The sequence below is a fragment of the Bombina bombina genome, chromosome 1 (genome assembly GCF_027579735.1).
Source record: "Bombina bombina isolate aBomBom1 chromosome 1, aBomBom1.pri, whole genome shotgun sequence".
Classification (NCBI taxonomy): Eukaryota; Metazoa; Chordata; class Amphibia; order Anura; family Bombinatoridae; genus Bombina; species Bombina bombina.
This window is the reverse complement of record NC_069499.1, coordinates 1,504,947,000-1,504,967,386: the sequence shown is the minus strand read 5'-3', so window position 1 is coordinate 1,504,967,386 and position 20,387 is coordinate 1,504,947,000. Positions and strand designations below refer to the sequence as shown.

General features: G+C 41.3%; 1 protein-coding gene across 2 annotated transcripts in view; it reads left to right on the top strand.

Moving 5' to 3' along the window:
* The window catches only part of HELZ (helicase with zinc finger), an 842,947-nt gene that overhangs the window by 358,593 nt on the left and 463,967 nt on the right, over positions 1–20,387 (top strand). For both annotated transcript variants that reach the window (XM_053707899.1, XM_053707909.1), the window contains exon 13: positions 1,612–1,742. In XM_053707899.1, coding sequence (XP_053563874.1) covers positions 1,612–1,742 — 131 coding nt within the window. The remainder of the gene's footprint in view (positions 1–1,611; positions 1,743–20,387) is intronic.

Here is a 20,387-nt window from a genome sequence, read left to right as displayed (position 1 = left end):
TGTAACATTAGTACGAGGTGAACAGGAGAAGAAAAATAACCTTCTGAACCCTAAATTCTTATTTATATAGATTAAAGGGACAGTCTAGTCGAAAATAAACTTTCATAATTCAGATAGGGCATGTCATTTTAAACAACTTTCCAATTTACTTTTATCATCAATTTTGCATTGTTTTCTTTTGGTATTCTTAGTTGAAAGCAAAACCTAGGTAGGCTCACATGCCAATTTCTAAGCCCTTGAAGGCCGCTTCTTATCTGAATGCATTTTAACAGGTTTTTTTTACTAGAGGGCGTTAGTTCATGTGTTCCATATAGATAACATTGTGCTCACGTCCATGGAATTACCTAGGAGTCAACACTGGCTAAAATGTTATCCTTTTAAACAATAAACATTCTGGTGTCGATTGTCCCTTTAATTGTATAAAGCTTTGTAAGGTTCTTCAGTTCTTTACTGCAATATAAATTACATTTATTAAACATGAATTTCTTCAGTGAAAAGCAACCACCCAATACTTCTTTACTGTGAACACCCACATGCTCACTGTTATTAGAGTAGATAGTAACACATAAATTTGAAGATTTGTTTGACTCTTTAAGGGACAGTATACACCAATTTTCATTTAACTGCATGTAATAGAAACTACTATATAAAGAATAATATGCACAGATACTGATATAAAAATCCAGTATAAAACCACATGGAAGCTCCCAATTTTGCACTGTTTATGAGGTTAGGCTGAGACACTCACTGAAAAGGGCTGAGAGCAGACCCTCCCCTGCAATGAAAAGACCCTTTGCACAAACAGGAGCAATGTGAAGTCTGTAGATATCAGTATACATCTAAAACTTTGGGGCTTGGTTAGGAGTATGTAAATCAGCACAATGTTAATATGTAATATTGTGAGGAAGGGCAAAAAACTTCCTTTAAATACTATACCACTAATTTTGTGTGTAGACAGAATGTTTAGTGTATGTTAAACGTTCATAACTTAATAGCAAGTTTTATGGATGGACGTTTGGAATCCCCCTGCAGTTGTTAGGGTTTAGAGTTCAACTCCTTTGAGGAGCTTTATTTTTTTTTTAAATTATTATTATTTAAAGGACTATTATTATAGTAAAAACATTACAGGATATAATTTGTAATTTTAAGACTTGACCCTAGGCTACTGTGTTTAACCCCCGCAAAGCACTGCTGGTCCCCCCCAAAAAATGCCACTGATCCAATCAGCAGCGCTAGTTCCACATCTGAGTCATCTGACTAATTCTGCTGATTAGGTCAGCTGCATTTTCCAATCTGGACCACTCTGTGAGTCCCAAGTTGTATTTCAACTGTGTTTGACGCTTTTGCGGGGTTTGACACATAGTAGTCTAGGGTTGATAGTCTTAAAATTACATTTTTACAGTTCTAACGGATTATAATTTTTTTTCTATAATGGCCCTTTAAATAATTTTCTATATTATATCATATTGATATATCGTAACCTTTTAGCTTTTTTCTTTTTGTAATGTTAAGATAAGATCATTTAGTAGCAATAGGTATTTCAAATTCACGTTTTTGTGGTGAATGCTGTCTTTTTAAAGGATGACAATATTTATTTATTTTTGGTTGTAGGTTGAACTCCAGTTCCAGCTGAACAGGCTACCACTCTGTGAAATGCATTATGCACTGGACAGGGTCAAGGACAATAGCATTCTTTTTCCAGATCTCAGCATGACTCCCCCTATACCATGGAGTCCAAACAGGTATGAGAATATGTACCTTTTATGTGATGTAACTAATGTAAAATCTTATCACAGACATTTTTTTTTAAAGACAATATCTTCAGGTACCATAACTGAAAATAGAACCATCACATTTTCTCAGGTGACCAATCGGATGCAAGCCTCTAGGATGACCCTCTGGATTTTGTTGGTCTTTCAATATCTCCTTCCCCCTCAGGTTATCCTGAAGCTCATGCTGGTCATGCTAGCTTTATATTGACTATAAGACACCCACACACAATTTGGTTTGTGTTTTTGATCCTTATGAAATTTTTCTTATATACCTGAGATTTTATTTCCTGTCCATGCATTTTTCCTGATGATATTGATGAGCAGACAAGCCTGGGGTAGTTCAGATGGGACTGTGTGATTCTTCTTTTTACCCTCAAGGTCCTTCTTTTATTCTTGTGAATTGCCACCAAGTGGGAATATTCTCAGCATCTTAATCTTTTTGCACAAATGGAACCACCTTAACCTCTTAGTAGTTGCCACATATGCATTACAAGCTGTTTTATAATATGATATAGAAAAAAGGCTTTTTTTGCCCTTTATTTGACAGTAGTCAGTCTGTTTAAAGGGACATTATACACTAGATTTTTCTTTGCATAAATGTTTTTTTAGATGATCCATTTATATAGCCCATTTGGGGGTGGGTTTTTTTTTAAACATTGTGCTGATTTTCAGACTCCTAAACAAGCCCCAAAGTTTTAGATGTATACTGATGTCTACAGATTCCTGTGGCTCCTATTTGTATAATTTGTCATTACATATGCAGTGGAGGGGGTGTCCAACCTAACCTCATCAACAGTGCAAAACTGGGAGCTTCTAAATAAGTTTTTTAAAAGGTTTTATACTGGATTTTTAAATCAGTATCTGTGCATATTCTTCTTTATAGTAGTGTCTATTACATGCAGTTCTATGAAAATCAGTGTTTATTGCCCCTTTATGACTCCAGTTGTTTCATCACTTGGTTTTCCAGACGGCATCCTTTTTATCTTTTTTATTTTATTTTATGCTAGTAGGGGCCAACATATTCTGCAGTGCTGTACATTGGGTACAATTTGTTTAAATAAAACAATAATACAAAACTTGAGAGACACGAGAGAAAATTTGACAAACACGTACAGGAGGTGTTGAGGGCCCTATTCCAGTGGGAAAATAATCAAAGTTGCAGGGAGCAGGTCATTGTTGGATCTGAATGGGTGGACTGGAGTATATTTGTTGATTTAGTGAGGATAGGTAGTGGGGAGTGGCATTGGTAAGAGCTTTGTAGGTCATGTTGAGAATTTTAAATTTTAATTCTGCTGTGAATGGGGAGCCAGTTAAGGGACTCTGAGACGTGCAGCAAGACACAGAGCAATGGGATAGGTGGATTAGCCTGGCAGAGGCATTTGTAAATGGATTCAGGTGGCAGAGAGAGAAAGCCAGTGAGTAGGTTATTGCAATAGTCAAGTCGGGAAATTACAAGGGAGTGCATTATTTGCTTTGTGGTGTCAATGTTTAAAAACGGGCAAATTTTGGAAATATTGCGCAGGTGGTTGTGGCAGGATGAAGAGTGATTGGATGTGGGGGGTGAATTATAGGTTGGAGTCAAGTGTAACTCTGAGGCAGCAAACTTGGGGTTATAGTGTCACGCCTGCCTCAGTGTCAGATGGAGAGACAGGCAGTAAAATACAATACCTACACGAAGTATAGGTACGGTACGGAGTAACCCAGAGATTAAGGTGGAGATCGGTATAACAACCAGCCTGAAGCTCTGGATGCAGTCCGGACTGTACAGTACTCTATCAATCTGGAGATATTGAGCAAAGCAAACTAGTACTGCAAAAGGATGCAATCCGGTAGTACAGGAAACAGTCACTAGGGGTCAGACTTGAGCGTAGTCAAAGACAATCCATGTCAGCAACAGTAAGGCAAACAATCCAGCAAGAGGTACATGGGGTTAAAGCAAAGCGTAGTCAAAGTCCAGTTCTAAGATCAAAGAAAACAGCAGATCCAATGAAGTACCAAGGGGCAGAGAAAAAGGCCAGAATTCCAATCCAAGTCTGTAACAGCGAGCAATCCAAAATAGCAGTGAACAGCACACCCTGAGTAGAAACTCAATAAATAGGCAATGACTGCTCGGAGAGCTGGCTTATAAAGGCAGAGATTAATTGCCAATTACCTGCAGCTGCAGGCAGGTGGAGCCAAAGTGCAGGAAAACAAAAAGCTAACTATGCAAAAGAAACTGACTGCAGTTCAGATGCAAGGATAGCATATAGCAACAGCCCAGGAAGCTGAGGTCCCAGGTCCAATCCCAGGGTGTGACAGATAGAGATGTCGGAAATCAGTGGAGCGAGAGGGGGATTAGAAGGAGCTCAGTCTTGGACATGTTTATCTTTAGGTGATGAGAAGGCATCCAGGAAGAAATGCCAGATAAGAAGTTGCTGACGTGAGAAAGGACAGAGGTAGAGAGAGCAGGTGGTGTCATCAGCATAGAGGTGATATTTGAAGCCATAGCTGTTAAGTTTACCTAGTGAAGAAGTATAAATGGAGAAGTGTAGAGGACCCAGGACAGAGCCTTGAGGTACTCCAACATATAAAAGAGACATTAACGAGTAGGAGTAAGAGCCCTGTCACATAGACATAGAGAGCTGACGGTCTGTAAGAGGAGGGGTTGTTCAACTGTGGAGACGTTTGCTTGAGGGGTCATTTGGCTTATTTTGGGTTTGTTATAACCCACTTGGTTTTCAAACTAGGTTTGTTAGATTTGAGTAGGCCCCAGTAACATCGAGTGAGGTGGGCGGGGCCTATTTTCGCGCCTCAGTTGTGCATTTAGTTATACAGACAAGCAGCAAGCAACTTCTTCTGAGGGCCTATTCAAAGCTTTAACCCCATATTTTCGTTCCTAAAGGCAGGTAGGGCCACAGCAGAGCTGTGGCAAGGTGCTTATAGGGGTGTTTAACCGGTTTTAGACATTTTTCAATCCGTTTTTTTCATTTGGGGGTTTATTGCTTATTAACTTTTGGTGCAATCCTTCTAAAGCTTATTGGGTGCACTGTTAAAATTTCAGAAAAATTGAAGCAATTTTAACCTGTTTTGCAGTTTGTGTATGCCTTTTCTCCAACATAGGTGTGTCCGGTCCACGGCGTCATCCTTACTTGTGGGATATTCTCTTCCCCAACAGGAAATGGCAAAGAGCCCAGCAAAGCTGGTCACATGATCCCTCCTAGGCTCCGCCTACCCCAGTCATTCTCTTTGCCGTTGTACAGGCAACATCTCCACGGAGATGGCTTAGAGTTTTTTAGTGTTTAACTGAACGCTTGATCTTATCAAAACGAGGGTTCTCAGATTCTGTTATTGATACTCTTGTTCAGGCCAGAAAGCCTGTAACTAGAAAAATTTACCACAAAATATGGAAAAAATATATCTGTTGGTGTGAATCTCAAGGATTCCCTTGGGACAAGGTAAAGATTCCTAAGATTCTATCCTTTCTTCAAGAAGGATTGGAGAAAGGATTATCTGCAAGTTCCTTGAAGGGACAGATTTCTGCCTTGTCTGTGTTACTCCACAAAAAGCTGGCAGCTGTGCCAGATGTTCAAGCCTTTGTTCAGGCTCTGGTTAGAATTAAGCCTGTTTACAAACCTTTGACTCCCCCTTGGAGTCTCAACTTAGTTCTTTCAGTTCTTCAGGGGGTTCCGTTTGAACCCTTACATTCCGTTGATATTAAGTTATTATCTTGGAAAGTTTTGTTTTTGGTTGCAATTTCTTCTGCCAGAAGAGTTTCAGAATTATCTGCTCTGCAGTGTTCTCCTCCTTATCTGGTGTTCCATGCAGATAAGGTGGTTTTACGTACTAAACCTGGTTTTCTTCCAAAAGTTGTTTCTAACAAAAACATTAACCAGGAGATAGTCGTTCCTTCTTTGTGTCCGAAACCAGTTTCGAAGAAGGAACGTTTGTTGCACAATTTGGATGTTGTTCGCGCTCTAAAATTCTATTTAGATGCTACAAAGGATTTTAGACAAACATCTTCCTTGTTTGTTGTTTATTCTGGTAAAAGGAGAGGTCAAAAAGCAACTTCTACCTCTCTCTCTTTTTGGATTAAAAGCATCATCAGATTGGCTTACGAGACTGCCGGACGGCAGCCTCCTGAAAGAATCACAGCTCATTCCACTAGGGCTGTGGCTTCCACATGGGCCTTCAAGAACGAGGCTTCTGTTGATCAGATATGTAGGGCAGCGACTTGGTCTTCACTGCACACTTTTACCAAATTTTACAAGTTTGATACTTTTGCTTCTTCTGAGGCTGTTTTTGGGAGAAAGGTTTTGCAAGCCGTGGTGCCTTCCATTTAGGTGACCTGATTTGCTCCCTCCCTTCATCCGTGTCCTAAAGCTTTGGTATTGGTTCCCACAAGTAAGGATGACGCCGTGGACCGGACACACCTATGTTGGAGAAAACAGAATTTATGCTTACCTGATAAATTACTTTCTCCAACGGTGTGTCCGGTCCACGGCCCGCCCTGGTTTTTTAATCAGGTCTGATAATTTATTTTCTTTCACTACAGTCACCACGGTATCATATGGTTTCTCCTATGCAAATATTCCTCCTTAACGTCGGTCGAATGACTGGGGTAGGCGGAGCCTAGGAGGGATCATGTGACCAGCTTTGCTGGGCTCTTTGCCATTTCCTGTTGGGGAAGAGAATATCCCACAAGTAAGGATGACGCCGTGGACCGGACACACCGTTGGAGAAAGTAATTTATCAGGTAAACATAAATTCTGTTTTTTTATCTTAAAGGCACAGTACCGTTTTTGCAAATTGTGTTTTTTTCATTAAATAAAGTGTTTTCCAAGCTTGCTTGCTTTATTACTAGTCTGTTAAACATGTCTGTCACTGAGGATACTCATTGTTCAATTTGTTTAGAAGCCATTGTGGAACCCCCTCTTAGAATGTGTCCCACTTGTACTGATAGGTCTATAAATTGCAAACAGCATATTTTGACTTATAAAAGTTTGGCATTAGATGATTCTCAGACAGAAGGAAATCAGGTTTTGCCATCTAGTTCTCCCCAGGTGTCTCAACCAGTAACGCCCGCACAAGCGACGCCAAGTACTTCTAGTGCGTCTAATTCTTTCACCTTGCAAGATATGGCTTCAGTTATGAATACTACCCTCACAGAGGTTTTATCTAAGCTGCCTGTGTTGCAAGGGAAGCACAGTAGCTCTGGGTTAAGAACAAGTGCTGAGCTTTCTGACGCTTTAGTAGCCGTATCCGATATTCCCTCACAAGGTTCTGAAGTAGGGATGAGGGATTTGCTGTCCGAGGGAGAGATTTCTGATTCAGGAAAGACGTTCCCTCAGACAGATTCAGATATGATGACATTTAAATTTAAGCTAGAGCACCTCCGCTTATTGCTCAGGGAGGTTTTAGCTACTCTGGATGATTGTGACCCTATTGTAGTTCCAGAGAAATTGTGTAAAATGGTCAAATATTTAGAGGTTCCTGTTTACACTGATGTGTTTCCAGTCCCTAAGAGGATTTCCGACATTGTTACTAAGGAGTGGGATAAACCAGGTATTCCGTTCTCTCCCCCTCCTGTTTTTAAGAAAATGTTTCCCATTTCTGACACCATAGAGGACTCATGGCAGATGGTCCCTAAGGTGGAGGGAGCTATTTCTACCCTGGCTAAGCGTACAACTATACCTATTGAAGACAGTTGTGCTTTCATGGCTCCTATGGATAAAAAATTAGAGGGTCTCCTAAAGAAAATTTTTGTTCAAGATGGAGACCCCACTTGATGATATTCTGGACAGAATTAAGGCTCTTAAGTTAGCTAATTCTTTTATTACAGACGCCGCTTTTCATCTTGCTAAATTAGCGGCTAAGAATTCAGTTTTTGCCATTTTAGCGCGTAGAGCGTTATGGCTTAAGTCCTGGTCAGCTGATGTGTCATCTAAATCTAAGCTTTTGTCCATCCCTTTCAAAGGTAAGACCCTATTCGGGCCTGCATTGAAAGAGATCATTTCGGACATTACTGGAGGGAAGGGTCATACCCTCCCTCAGGATAAGCCAAATAAGACTAGGACCAAACAAAATAATTTTCGTTCCTTTCAAAACTTCAAGAGTGGTCCCTCTACCTCTTCCCCTGCTGCAAAGCAAGAGGGGAACTTTGCTCAATCCAAGCCAACCTGGAGACCTAATCAGGCTTGGAACAAGGGTAAACAGGCCAAAAAGCCTGCTGCTGCCACTAAGTCGGCATGAAGGGGTAGCCCCCGATCCGGGACCGGATCTAGTAGGGGGCAGACTCTCTCTCTTTGCTCAGGCCTGGGCAAGAGACGTTCAGGATTCCTGGGCAGTAGAAATTGTAACCCAGGGATACCTTCTAGATTTCAAGGATTCCCCTCCAAGGGGGAGGTTAAATCTGTCTCAATTGTCTGTAAACCCGACAAAAAGAGAGGCATTCTTACGCTGTGTAGAAGACCTTTTTACCATGGGAGTGATCTGCCCAGTTCCAAAAGTAGAACAGGGGCAGGGGTTCTACTCCAATCTGTTTATAGTTCCCAAAAAGGAGGGAACCTTCAGACCAATTCTGGATCTCAAGATCCTAAACCAATTCCTAAGAGTTCCATCTTTCAAGATGGAGACCATTCGGACTATCTTACCATTGATCCAGGAGGGTCAATATATGACCACCGTGGACTTAAAGGATGCGTATCTACACATTCCTATCCACAAAGATCATCACCAGTTCCTCAGGTTTGCCTTTCTGGACAAGCATTATCAGTTTGTGGCTCTTCCTTTCGGGTTGGCCACGGCGCCGCGAATCTTCACGAAGGTGCTAGGGTCCCATCTGGCGGTTCTAAGGCCACGGGGCATAGCAGTGGCGCCTTATCTAGACGACATTCTAATTGAAGCGTTGTCCTTCCAACTAGCCAAGTCTTACACGGACTTAGTGTTGGCCTTTCTAAGGTCTCACGGGTGGAAAGTGAACTTAAAAAAGTGTTCTCTTCCCCCCCTCACAAGAGTTTCATTTCTAGGGACTCTGATAGACTCGGTGGACATGAAAATATTTCTGACGGAGGTCAGGAAATCAAAGATTTTGTCCACCTGCCAAGCTCTTCATTCCATTCCATTCCTCGGCCGTCAGTGGCTCAGTGTATGGAGGTAATCGGACTAATGGTAGCGGCAATGGACATAGTTCTGTTTGCTCGCTTGCATCTCAGACCACTGCAAATATGCATGCTCAATCAGTGGAATGGGGATTATGCGGATTTATCTCCTCTCTTCTTTTGTGGTTGTCACAGGATCATCTGTCCCAGGGAATGTGTTTCCGCAGGCCAGAATGGGTTATAGTGACGACAGCCGCCAGTCTTCTGGGCTGGGGTGCAGTCTGGAATTCCCTAAAAGCTCAGGGTTTGTGGACTCGGGAGGAGGCTCTCCAACCGATAAATATTCTGGAATTAAGAGCGATATTCAATGCTCTCCAGGCATGGCCTCAGCTGGCTTCGGCCAGATTCATCAGGTTTCAGTCGGTCAACATCACGACTGTGGCTTATATCAATCATCAGGGCGAAACAAAGAGTTCCTTAGCGATGATAGAGGTCTCAAGGATAATCCAATGGGCAGAGGCTCACTCTTGCCATCTGTCAGCGATCTATATCCCAGGTGTAGAGAACTGGGAGGCAGATTTTCTAAGTCGTCAGACTTTTCATCCGGGGGAGTGGGAACTCCATCCGGAGGTGTTTGCTCAACTGGTGCGGCGATGGGGCACACCAGAGTTGGATCTGATGGTGTCTCGTCAGTACGCCAAACTTCCTCGTTACGGCTCCAGGTCAAGGGATCCTCTGGCTGTACTGATAGATGCTCTAGCAGTACCCTGGTCGTTCAACCTGGCTTATGTGTTTCCACCTTTCCCTCTCCTTCCACGTCTGATTACCAGAATCAAACAGGAGAGAGCATCAGTGATTTTGATAGCGCCTGCGTGGCCACGCAGGACTTGGTATGCAGACCTGGTGGACATGTCATCCCTTCCACCATGGTCTCTGCCATTGAGACAGGACCTTCTGATTTAAGGTCCATTCAAGCATCCAAATTTAATTTCTCTGCAACTGACTGCTTGGAGATTGAACGCTTTATTTTATCAAAGCGGGGTTTCTCTGAGTCAGTCATAAATACCTTGATTCAGGCTCGAAAGCTTGTTACCAGGAAAATTTTTTAATAGATATGGCGTAAATATCTCTCTTGGTGCGAATCCAAAGGCTTCTCCTGGAGTAAAATCAGGATTCCTAGGATTTTGTCTTTTTTCCAAGAGGGATTAGAGAAAGGATTATCAGCTAGTTCCCTAAAGGGACAGATATCAGCTCTGTCTATTTTGTTGCACAAGCATCTGGCAGATGTTCCAGACGTTCAGGCTTTAGTTAGAATTAAGCCTGTGTTTAAACCTATTGCTCTGCCATGGAGTTTAAATGTAGTTCTTAGGGGGTTCCGTTTGAACCCATGCATTCCATAGATATTAAGCTTTTATCTTTGAAAGTTTTGTTCCTAGTTGCTATCTCTTCAGCTCGAAGAGTTTCTGAACTATCTGCATTACAATGTGACTCACCTTATCTTGTGTTCCATGCTGATAAGGTGGCTTTGTGTACCAAGCCTGGGTTCCTACCTAAGGTTGTTACTAACAGGAATATCAATCAAGAAATTGTTGTTTCTTTTCTGTGTCCTAATCCTTCTTGTAAGAAGGAACGTCTGTTGCACAACTTGGACGTGGTTCGTGCTTTGAAATTTTATTTGCAGGCAACCAAAGATTTTCGTCAAACATCTTCTTTGTTGCCTATTCTGGAAAGCGTAGGGGTCAAAAGGCGGCTTCTCTTTCCTTTTGGCTGAAAAGCATCATCCGTTTGGCTTATGAGACTGCTGGACAGCAGCTTCCTGAAAGGATTACAGCTCATTCTACTAGAGCGGTAGCTTCCACATGGGCTTTTAAAAATGATGCTTCTGTTGAACAGATTTGTAAGGCTGCGACTTGATCTTCGCTTCATACATTTTAAAAAATTTACATATTTGATACTTTTGCTTCTTCAGAGGCTATTTTTGGGAGAAAGGTTTTGCAAGCAGTGGTGCCTTCCGTTTAGGTTCCTGTCTTGTCCCTCCCTTCATCCGTGTCCTAAAGCTTTGGTATTGGTATCCCACAAGTTAGGATGAATCCGTGGACTCGGTACATCATGCAAAAGAAAACAAAATTTATGCTTACCTGATAAATTTCTTTCTTTTGCGATGTACCGAGTCCACGGCCCGCCCTGTCTATTCAAGAGAGAGAGTATTTTTTTATGTAAACTTCAGTCACCTCTGCACCTTATGGTTTCTCCTTTTCTTCCTTGGCCTTCGGTCGAATGACTGGGGGCTGCAGTTAAGGGGGGAGCTATATAGACAGCTCTGCTGTGGTGCTCTCTTTGCTACTTCCTGTCAGGAAGGACAATATCCCACAAGTTAGGATGAATCCGTGGACTCGGTACATCACAAAAGAAAGAAATTTATCAGCTAAGCATAAATTTTGTTTTTACCTGTCCAAACCCGGTTTTTAGCTACCTAGTCCCTTCAATCCTTGCTTTTTGGCACATTTCAGCATAATTCTTTCTGGAGCAACTCAGTCTGTTCCCCTGTGACACCTGACTCAAGGCTTCTACTCATGTCTTGGTCCAAAATATACAGGCCTGTTATTTGCCATATCTCTATCTCAGTAGGTCAGACCATACATTTTTACTGCACAATCCCTCAATATATAGAAAATTACTATAATATTCAATTTCATCCTCTACATTTCTCATTTTGGCCTGATGCAAAAAAATTTGTTTGTGGCCCTTCTCTTTGGCCTAGCTACTGGCCCAAGAGTTGTCACTATTTGCTCACCATCATTTTCTTAATGCTTACAAGGATATTTGTCTTCTCATACAACCCCAATGTTCTTATTATGCTGTCTCTGGTACAACATGGCTATGATCCATACCAATGCTGTTTAACTCTTATCTAAATCAACATTTTCTCCACATCAGTCTCATGACCAGTTCATCAGTCAACTCGACCACTGTCTTTTATTGGGAGGGGTTTATGTTGACATTTCCTCTCGAGTGTGCCGCTGACTTGTTTTAAATTGCTTTACTTCTTTATTTCATATCAGGCTGCAACCCACATTTGCTTAAAGGCCATTAAAGGGATATTAAATAGTGCTCCATTGATAAAAAATAAATAAATGTTAAATCAATGTAAACATAAAAAGAAACAGATTGTGTAAAAAAAAAAAAAAAAAAGCAGAAAAACTTGTTTTCTTTCCTAAGATATGGAGAGTCCACAACGTCATTCAATTACTTATGGGAATATCACTCCTGGCCAGCAAGAGGAGGCAAAGAGCACCACAGCAAAGCTGTTAGGTGTCACTCTCCTACAAATAATCCCCAGTCATTCTCTTTGCCTCTGTCAATGGAGGAGGTGAAGTTTGGTGTCTGAAGAATGAATTCCTATTTTTGGGTACTTTCCCTGCAAGCAAAGATTTGGGTTTAGCTGAGTCCACGTCAATCTCTTCAGTAAAATAGTGGTGGCTTTTAAGCAGTTAGGAATTTGTAAGGTAGTCCTTGCTTTGTTTCCTTATACATTGCTGCCCATGGTACTGAAAGCCAGAGTTGGTTACTCTGTTCTTTCTTTTTCTACAGGTCTCTGTAAGGAGTATGTGCCCTTTCACGCGTTGTCAGCTGTCTTCCTGCCGGACAGCTAGACTGCAGGTAAGTGCTTTTGTCATCTAGGTCTTGGAGATTTGCACTTCAAAAGAATGTCTTATTCAGTAGATGGGGACATTTTTAAAATCCTTTATACAGGATTTTCTTTGGCAGTGGGCAGGCACATTATGTATGTTGAGACTAGGGATTAATCTTCCCTTTATTGGGATATTTTTCCTCTTTGGTCTAATTGTGTTGAAATTCTTTTAGTATGTGTGTGCTTATGTTTTATACAGGGATTTATGTATGAACTTAAAATTAGGCAGTTGGTTTTCTCTGCTTGCTTAGCTAGAACAGGCTGACATACTACTTGAGCATTTGTGTAAATTAAGAATTAAGCTCCGGTGTTGTAGGCAGAGGGAAACATGCGCCTTTTACTTGCTGCGTAGTTTCCTCTCTGCTGTCAGATATTCACGGAGTGGAGCAGCGTCATTGAATTTCAGTCTCTTCAGTGTCGATCTACTATATGATCGTTTTAGAAACTTCTGGCAGCCAAATTGTGTACAAGTTTTACGGTAAGGCACCTCACCCTGTCTGAGGTGTAGGGGGCCTGATTGGTTTATTATTTTAAAGAATTTCGGCATAACGTTAAGCGGCTGTGTTATTAAAAATTCTTAAAGTGACAGTGTATTTAAAAGATTTCTACAATTTGGGGATTTTTTTATGTAGTATTATGGACATGGACCAAGACTTTTGACATATGCTTGTTATGCCTTGAGGCACACATTGTTTTGCCTATGCAATTCTGTGCTGCATGCTTAACTAGAACACTTCAATTTAAAGATAAATTGTTGCCCTATGAGCCCAATGTCTCTCAGGATGATGCTGTTCAGGCAATGCCACAGTTTTCTCCTCAAACGTCCCAAGCCTCTATGGCGTCACATACAGTGCCCTGCAGTTCCTCTCAGCCTTCTATGGGAGTTTATTTGCCTGCAGATTTTGTTGCACAGGTATCTTCTGCGGCATTATCTGCTTTTACTATGCTGGTAAGACGCAAGAGGAAAATAAGACATTCAGATAGTAAGGTTTCTGTTCCACCTACTACTACGCAGGTTGCCCTCCCTCATAAGTCTGATGAGGAGGATACGTCGGTAGCCTCTGAGGGTGAAATCTCAGATTCGGACAGTATTATTCCTTCATCTGATTCTGAAGAAGTAAACTTCAGAGGTAAGCTTGAACACCTTTGTGTACTATTAAAGGAGGTATTATCTACTTTGGACGACTCCGATACTTCTGTCATTAACCCTATTGTCTAGTAAACTTAAAAAAATGCTATGATGTTCCTTCCTCTGTTGAAGTTTTTCCTGATGGAGATTATTTCACAGGAATGGGAGAAGCCCGGGTTTTTTTTTCTCCCTGTCTCCTGCATTTAAAAAGATGTTTACTGTTGCTTACTCCATTAAAGATTATTGTGGCACGGTGCCTAAAGTAGAAGGGGCTATTTCTACTCTGGCTAAGAGAACTGCGATCCCTATAGAGGATAGCTGCTCCTTTAAGGATCACATTGTCAAAAGGCTGGAAGCTTATTTGAAGATATATATTCATCAAGGTCTTCAATGGCAACCTGCAGTTTGTATTGCCATAGTAGCAAGTGCGGCATCTTATTGGTGCAACTCCTTTTCTTAATCAATTTTAGTAGCAACTCCGTTGGAGGAGATACAAGATAGGATTAAGGTTCTCAAACTAGCCAATTCCTTTATTTCTGATGCTAACATGCAAGTTATTAGACTGGGAGCCAAGATGTCTGGCTTCTCTGTCCTAGCCCGTAGGGCGTTGTAGCTAAAATCTTGGTCAGCTGATTTTACCTCTAAGTCCAAGCTTCTGGCGCTTCCTTACAAGGGTAAGACCTTGTTCGGACCTGGTCTGGCAGAAATAATTTTTGATATTATGGGTGGAAAAGAGGCTTTTCTACCGCAAGACAAGAAGAACAGTCTTTAAGAATGTCAAAATAATTTTCATTCCTTTCGTCACTTCAAAGGTCAAAAGTCTTCCTCTCCCTCTTCCAAGCAGAAGCAGTCCAAGTCTTCTTGAAAGCCCAATCAGTCTTGGAATAAGGGGAAGCAATCAAAGAAACCCTCAGGTCAGTATAAATCAGCATGAAGGGTCGGTCCCCGGTCCGGGATCGAATCAAGAGGGGGGCAGACTTTCCCTGTTTTGTCAAGCGTGAAGACGAGATGTCCCAGAACCTTGGGCTGTGGACATAGTATCCCAGGGTTACAAAATAGAATTCAAAACTTTACATCCCAGGGGCAGATACCACCTACTCATGATTATCTGCAGACCAGGTAAAAAAAAAGGCATTCTTGAACTGAGTAGAGGACCTTTCCTCCCTGGGAATGATTGTTCCAGTTCCAGTAAGGGAACAGGGTCCAGGATTCTATTCAAATCTGTTCGTGGTTCCCAAAAAAGAGGGAACTTTTTGACCCATTTTAGACCTAAAGTGCCTCAACAAGTTTCTCAGGGTACCGTCCTTCAAAATAGAAACCATTCGTTTCATTCCTCCTTTGATCCAAGAGGGTCAGTTCATGATAACCATAGACCTGAATGACACGTATCTTCATGTTCCCATCCACAGGGATCATCACAAATTCCTGAGGTTCGCCTTTCTAGACAAACACTTTCAGTCTGTGGCTCTTCCATTTGGACTTGCCACAGCTCCCAAAATGTTATCAAAGGTTCTGGGGGCTCTCTTGGCAGTGATCAGGTGTCGGGAATAGCAGTGTCGCCATACCTGGCTGACATATTGGTTCAGGCGCATCTTTTCAACAAGCAAACTCTCATACAGAGATCTTGTTGTCTTTTCTACGTTCCCACGGTTGGAAAGTGAATCTGGAAAAGTGTTCCCTTGTTCCAACTACAAGGGTGGTTTTCCTATGGACCATAATAGATTACCTAGCTATAAAATTTTTCTGACTGAGGTCAGAAAATCCAAAATTCTCTTCTCTTGCCTCTTTTCAGTCTACTGTTCGGTCATTAGTGGCTCAATGTATGGAGGTAATTGGTCTAATGGTTGCTTCCATTTTCATCATTCCCTTTGCTCAATTCCATTTGAGAGCTCTGCAATTATGCATGCTCAGACAATGGAATGTAGACCATTCGGATCTGTCTCAGAGGATAGATCTAGACCAGTTGACAAGAGACTCTCTCTGGTGGTGGCTTTCTCATGACCATCTGTCTTAAGGCACATGCTTCTGGATACCTTACTGGGTGATTGTGACCACGGACACCAGCCTGCTAGGCTTGGGAGCTGTCTGGGACTCGTTAAATGCGCACAGACTATGGACTCGGGAGGAGTCTGCTCTCCCCATAAACATCTTGGAGTTGAGAGCGATTTACAATGCTCTGATGGCTTGGCCTCAATTGTCTTTAGCCCAGTTTATCAGGTTTCAGTCGGACAACATCACCTCAGTGGCTTATGTGGAGCTTACATCAACCACCAGGGAGGAACTCTGAGTTCCTTAGCCTTGAAGGAGGTGGCACGGATTATTCAGTGGGCAGAAGCTCACAATTGTTGTTTATCTGACATCCATATTCCTGGAGGGGACAACTGGGAAGCGGATTTCCTGAGCAGACAGACATGGGCTCTCCATCCGGAGGTGTTCTCCAGGTTAACCCTCAAATTGGGGGTGCCAGCGTTGCATCTGATGGCTTCTTGGCAAAACCCCAAGCTTCCAAAGTACGATTCAAGGTCGAGAGATCCTCAGGCCGCTCTGATAGATGCTCTGACGGTTCCTTGGGATTTTGGTCTAGCATACCTGTTTCCTCTGTTTGCGCTCCTTCCACGAGTTATTGCTCGTATCAAACGAGAGAGCATGGGTAATTCTAATAACTCTATGGCCTTGCAGGATCTGGTATGCAGACCTAGTGAAGATGTCATCTCGGCCACCTTGGAGGTTTCCTCTGAGGAAGGACCTTCTAACTCAGGGTTCATTCCTCCATCCAAATCTCGTTTCTCTGAAGCTGACTGGAGATTGAACGCTTAGTTCTATCTAAGCGTGTATTTTCTGAGTCAGTCATTGAGACCATGATCCAGGCTCTCAATCCCTGTTACTTGAAAAATTTACCATAAGGTATGGCGTAAATACTTTTTATTGGTGTGAATCTATGGGCTACTCCTTGGAGTAGGGTCAGGATTCCTAGAATTTTGTCTTTTCTCCAGGAAGGTCTGGAGAAAGGGTAGTCAGTCAGTTCTCCGAAAGGTCAGATTTCTGCATTATCTATTTTGTTACACAAGCGTCTGGTGGATGTGCCAGATGTTCAATCTTTTTGTCAGGCCTTAGTCAGAATCAGGTCTGTGTTTTAAGCCAGTTGCTCCTCCTTGGAGCCTTAATCTTGTTCTTAAAGTTTTGAAGCAGGCTCCGTTTGAACCAATACATTCCATAGATATTAAGTTGCTATCTTGGAAGGTTTTGTTTCTTATTGCTATCTCTTCTGCTTGGAGAGTTTCGGAATTCTCGGCTTTGCAGTGTGATTCGCCTTACCTTATCTTTCATGCGGATAAGGCAGTTCTTCGTACTAAATTGGAGTTTCTTCCTAAAGTGGTTTCGGATAGAAATATTAATCAGGAAATTGTTGTTCCTTCTCTCTGTCCCAATCCTCCTCCTCATAAAGAACGTCTGTTGCACAACTTGGTTGTTGTGCGTGCTCTAAAATTCTACCTAAGGAGACTAAGTATTTTCGCCAGTCTTCTGCCCTGTTTGTTTGTTTCTCATGAAAGCGTAAGGGTCAGAAGGCTTCTTCTCTTTCCCTCTGGTTGAGAAGTATGATTCATTTTGCTTATGAAACTGCTGGACAGCAGCCCCCTGAGAGACGTACAGCTCATTTTACTAGGGCTGTCTCCTCTTCTTGGGCTTTCAAAAATGAAGCTTCTGTGAAACAGATTTGCAAGGCTGCAACTTGGTCCTCTCTGCATACTTTTTCAAAATTTTCCAAATGTGATACTTTTGCTGAGGCCTCTTTTGGGAGAAAGGTTCTTCAAGTGGTGGTGCCTTCTGTTTAGGTCTGCCTGTCTTGTTCTCCCTCCCTGTTCATTCTGTGCCTTCTAGCTTCGGTATTGGTTCTCACTAGTAATTGAATGATGCCGTGGACTCTCCATATCTTAGGAAAGAAAACAAAATGTATGCTTACCTGATAAATGTCTTTTTTTCCTGATATGGAGAGTCCACGACCCCACCCTTTATTAAAACAGTTATTTTTTACTAAACCTTAGGCACCTCTACACCTTTGTGTTATTCCTTTTCCATTTTGCTTTGGTCGAATGACTGGGGATTATGGGTAGGGGAGTGACACTTAACAGCTTTGCTGTGGTGCTCTTTGCCACCTCCTGCTGGCCAGGAGTGTTATTCCCACTAGTAATTGAATGACATCGTGGACTCTCTGTATCCGGAAAGCAATTTATCAGTTAAGCATACATTTTCTTGCAAAATGAGCACTAAGAATTTCTCAATGTAGCCACTGCCCTCAGGGTGATAGAAGATCTGACATGTTGGCAACTTAGGTTGCATTTTGGAATGTCAACTTTGTGCAGGATGATGGTCTCCTGAAGAGGTGAAATTGTGATTCCTGATTTTCTTTAAATTGCTATTAAGCATCAAGTATATGTATTATGATAAGGTTAAGCTAACAATACTTTTAGTTTCTTCCTATTTTTCCCCCCATCTATAATTGTGTTAATAAAAGCAGTTATCTGTTGCCCAAAATGACACCCTCACAAAATAATATATATTTGTTAGAAGGAAAAATTGGTTTGGATGGAAAACCAGTAGAACATCAGTTTGTTTGAAGAACCTTGATTGAATTTCTTTTTTTCTGATATGCCTTTGGCAAGATAAAGCTTATAGCTAAACAATATGAGCTGATGACATAATTCCTGCTCTGCTATTTTAGTTGTCTTGTTTAATCTAAAACTAAGAAGACAGTGCAGCTGGGGCGCTCATTTAAAATTAGCTAGAAATTAGCAAATAGTATTTTTGCACATTTACATCACATCGTGCAATTAAATTGATATGGAAAGGAAAAGATTTGTTATATGCCATATATATGATTGTATTAACTTGTGTTAAAATGTCCAAATATGTATTTATTTTACTAAAATTAATTTGTATTCTGCATCTGCAGTAAATTTAGGGATCTGCCAAATTTTAAAGTTGCCGATACCACAGTTTTCATATAGATGTCTATTTCTTTCCTAAGATATTGTGAGTCCATGGCTTGAGTAATTACTGTTGGGAATACCACTCCTGGCCAGCAGGAGGATGCAAAGAGCACCATAGTTAAACTGCTAAGTATCACTCCCTTACCCACAACCCCCAGTCATTCTCTTTGCCTTCGTTGCATGGAGGAGGTTAAGTTTAGGTGTCTGAAGAAATTTTTTTATTTCATCTACAAGCAAGTTTTGGGGTATAGCCATATTCCACATCAAAAAATGTACTTACTGTGTTTACCTAACAATTGCTGCCCTAGTTTAGAAAGCCAGAGTTGGCTACTCTGTTCTTTCTTTTTGAAAGGTCTCTGTGAGGAACTGTGTTCATGCCAGACAGCGAAGCAGGTAAGTGCTTTTTCTTCCAGATGGGGAGACCATGTACTTAAATTAAAAACACAGCTTTTTTTATTGAGACATAGATAATCCTGTTGTATGGGTTACACTGGGGCATGAAGCAGGCACTGTAGCATGTGTGAGACTAACATTTAAACTCTTTTAAAAAGAAAGGCTAAAATGTTTTTATTAGGCTTTATTTTCTGACACATATTTACTTGCTAAAACAATACAAGTTTAAACTGAAAGTAAGGCTGACTTTTCTATTTCAGAAGCTTATTCATTTCCCCAGTGCTTTAAAATAAAAAGATGCAACATTTTAAACTGTCAGGTTTGAAAAAAAAGTTATTTCTGGTACTCAGTGTACCAGGAAGTAGTGCCTCTCTGTGTCGCCAGCAGTAATTTGAGTTTGGCAGTTGCGGTCACATGACCGGCTTAACTTCATAACGTTTCTGAGGATAAAGTTTTTTTTCTCCATTTCTGGGTGATCCGGTCTTAATTGGTAGCAGTAACGCACCTCAGTAATTGAGGTGTTGGGTTGCCTTAGGGGTATTTTACAAGTTTTTTGATGTTTATTAAATGTTTTTTTTATTAACTTTTCTCACATAATTTTAGCTGGGGATCGATCCTAATTTGGGATAAAATTTAAAGTGTATTTTTTCCTTGGTTTATTTTAATTGAATATTTAAATCTTTGAAACGTATCTGTACAAGTTTATTTACTGTTTCACAACATGTCTGATATGTAGCAAGAGCCTGCTCTCATGAATTCATGCTTATTATGTTTAGATGCACAAATGGCAGCTCCTATGCAATTTTGTTCTTCATGTGTCAAGAAAACCTTGCAAAATATAGGTAACATTTTTTAACCTAATGTCTCTCAGGATGATTCTGTTAAAATAATACCTCTGCTTTCTCCTGCTACGTCCCATGCCTCAATGGCGTCATATGCAGTGCCCTGCGGTTCCTCTATAACTCCTAGTGGAGTTTATTTAAAAGCAGAAATTGCTGCCCAGGTATCTTGAACAGTATCTGCGGTATTAGCGGCCATTCCCAGATTACAGGGAAAACGCAAGAGGAAATCTAGAAATTCAGAAAGTAAGGTGCCTGTCCTCAGTTCTGCTTCCCAAGTTGCCCTTTTTCATAAGTCTGATGAGGAAGATACATCAGGACTTTCTGAGGGTGAAGACTCAGATTCGGACAGTTTAATTCCTCTTCCTGAGGCTACTTTAGATGACTCTGATACCCCTGTCGTTGTCACTCCTAAGAAATCTAGTAAACTTAATAGTTTCTTTGATGAACCTTCAACTTCTGAGATTTTTTCTGTGCCGGACCGTGCTAGGGAGATTAT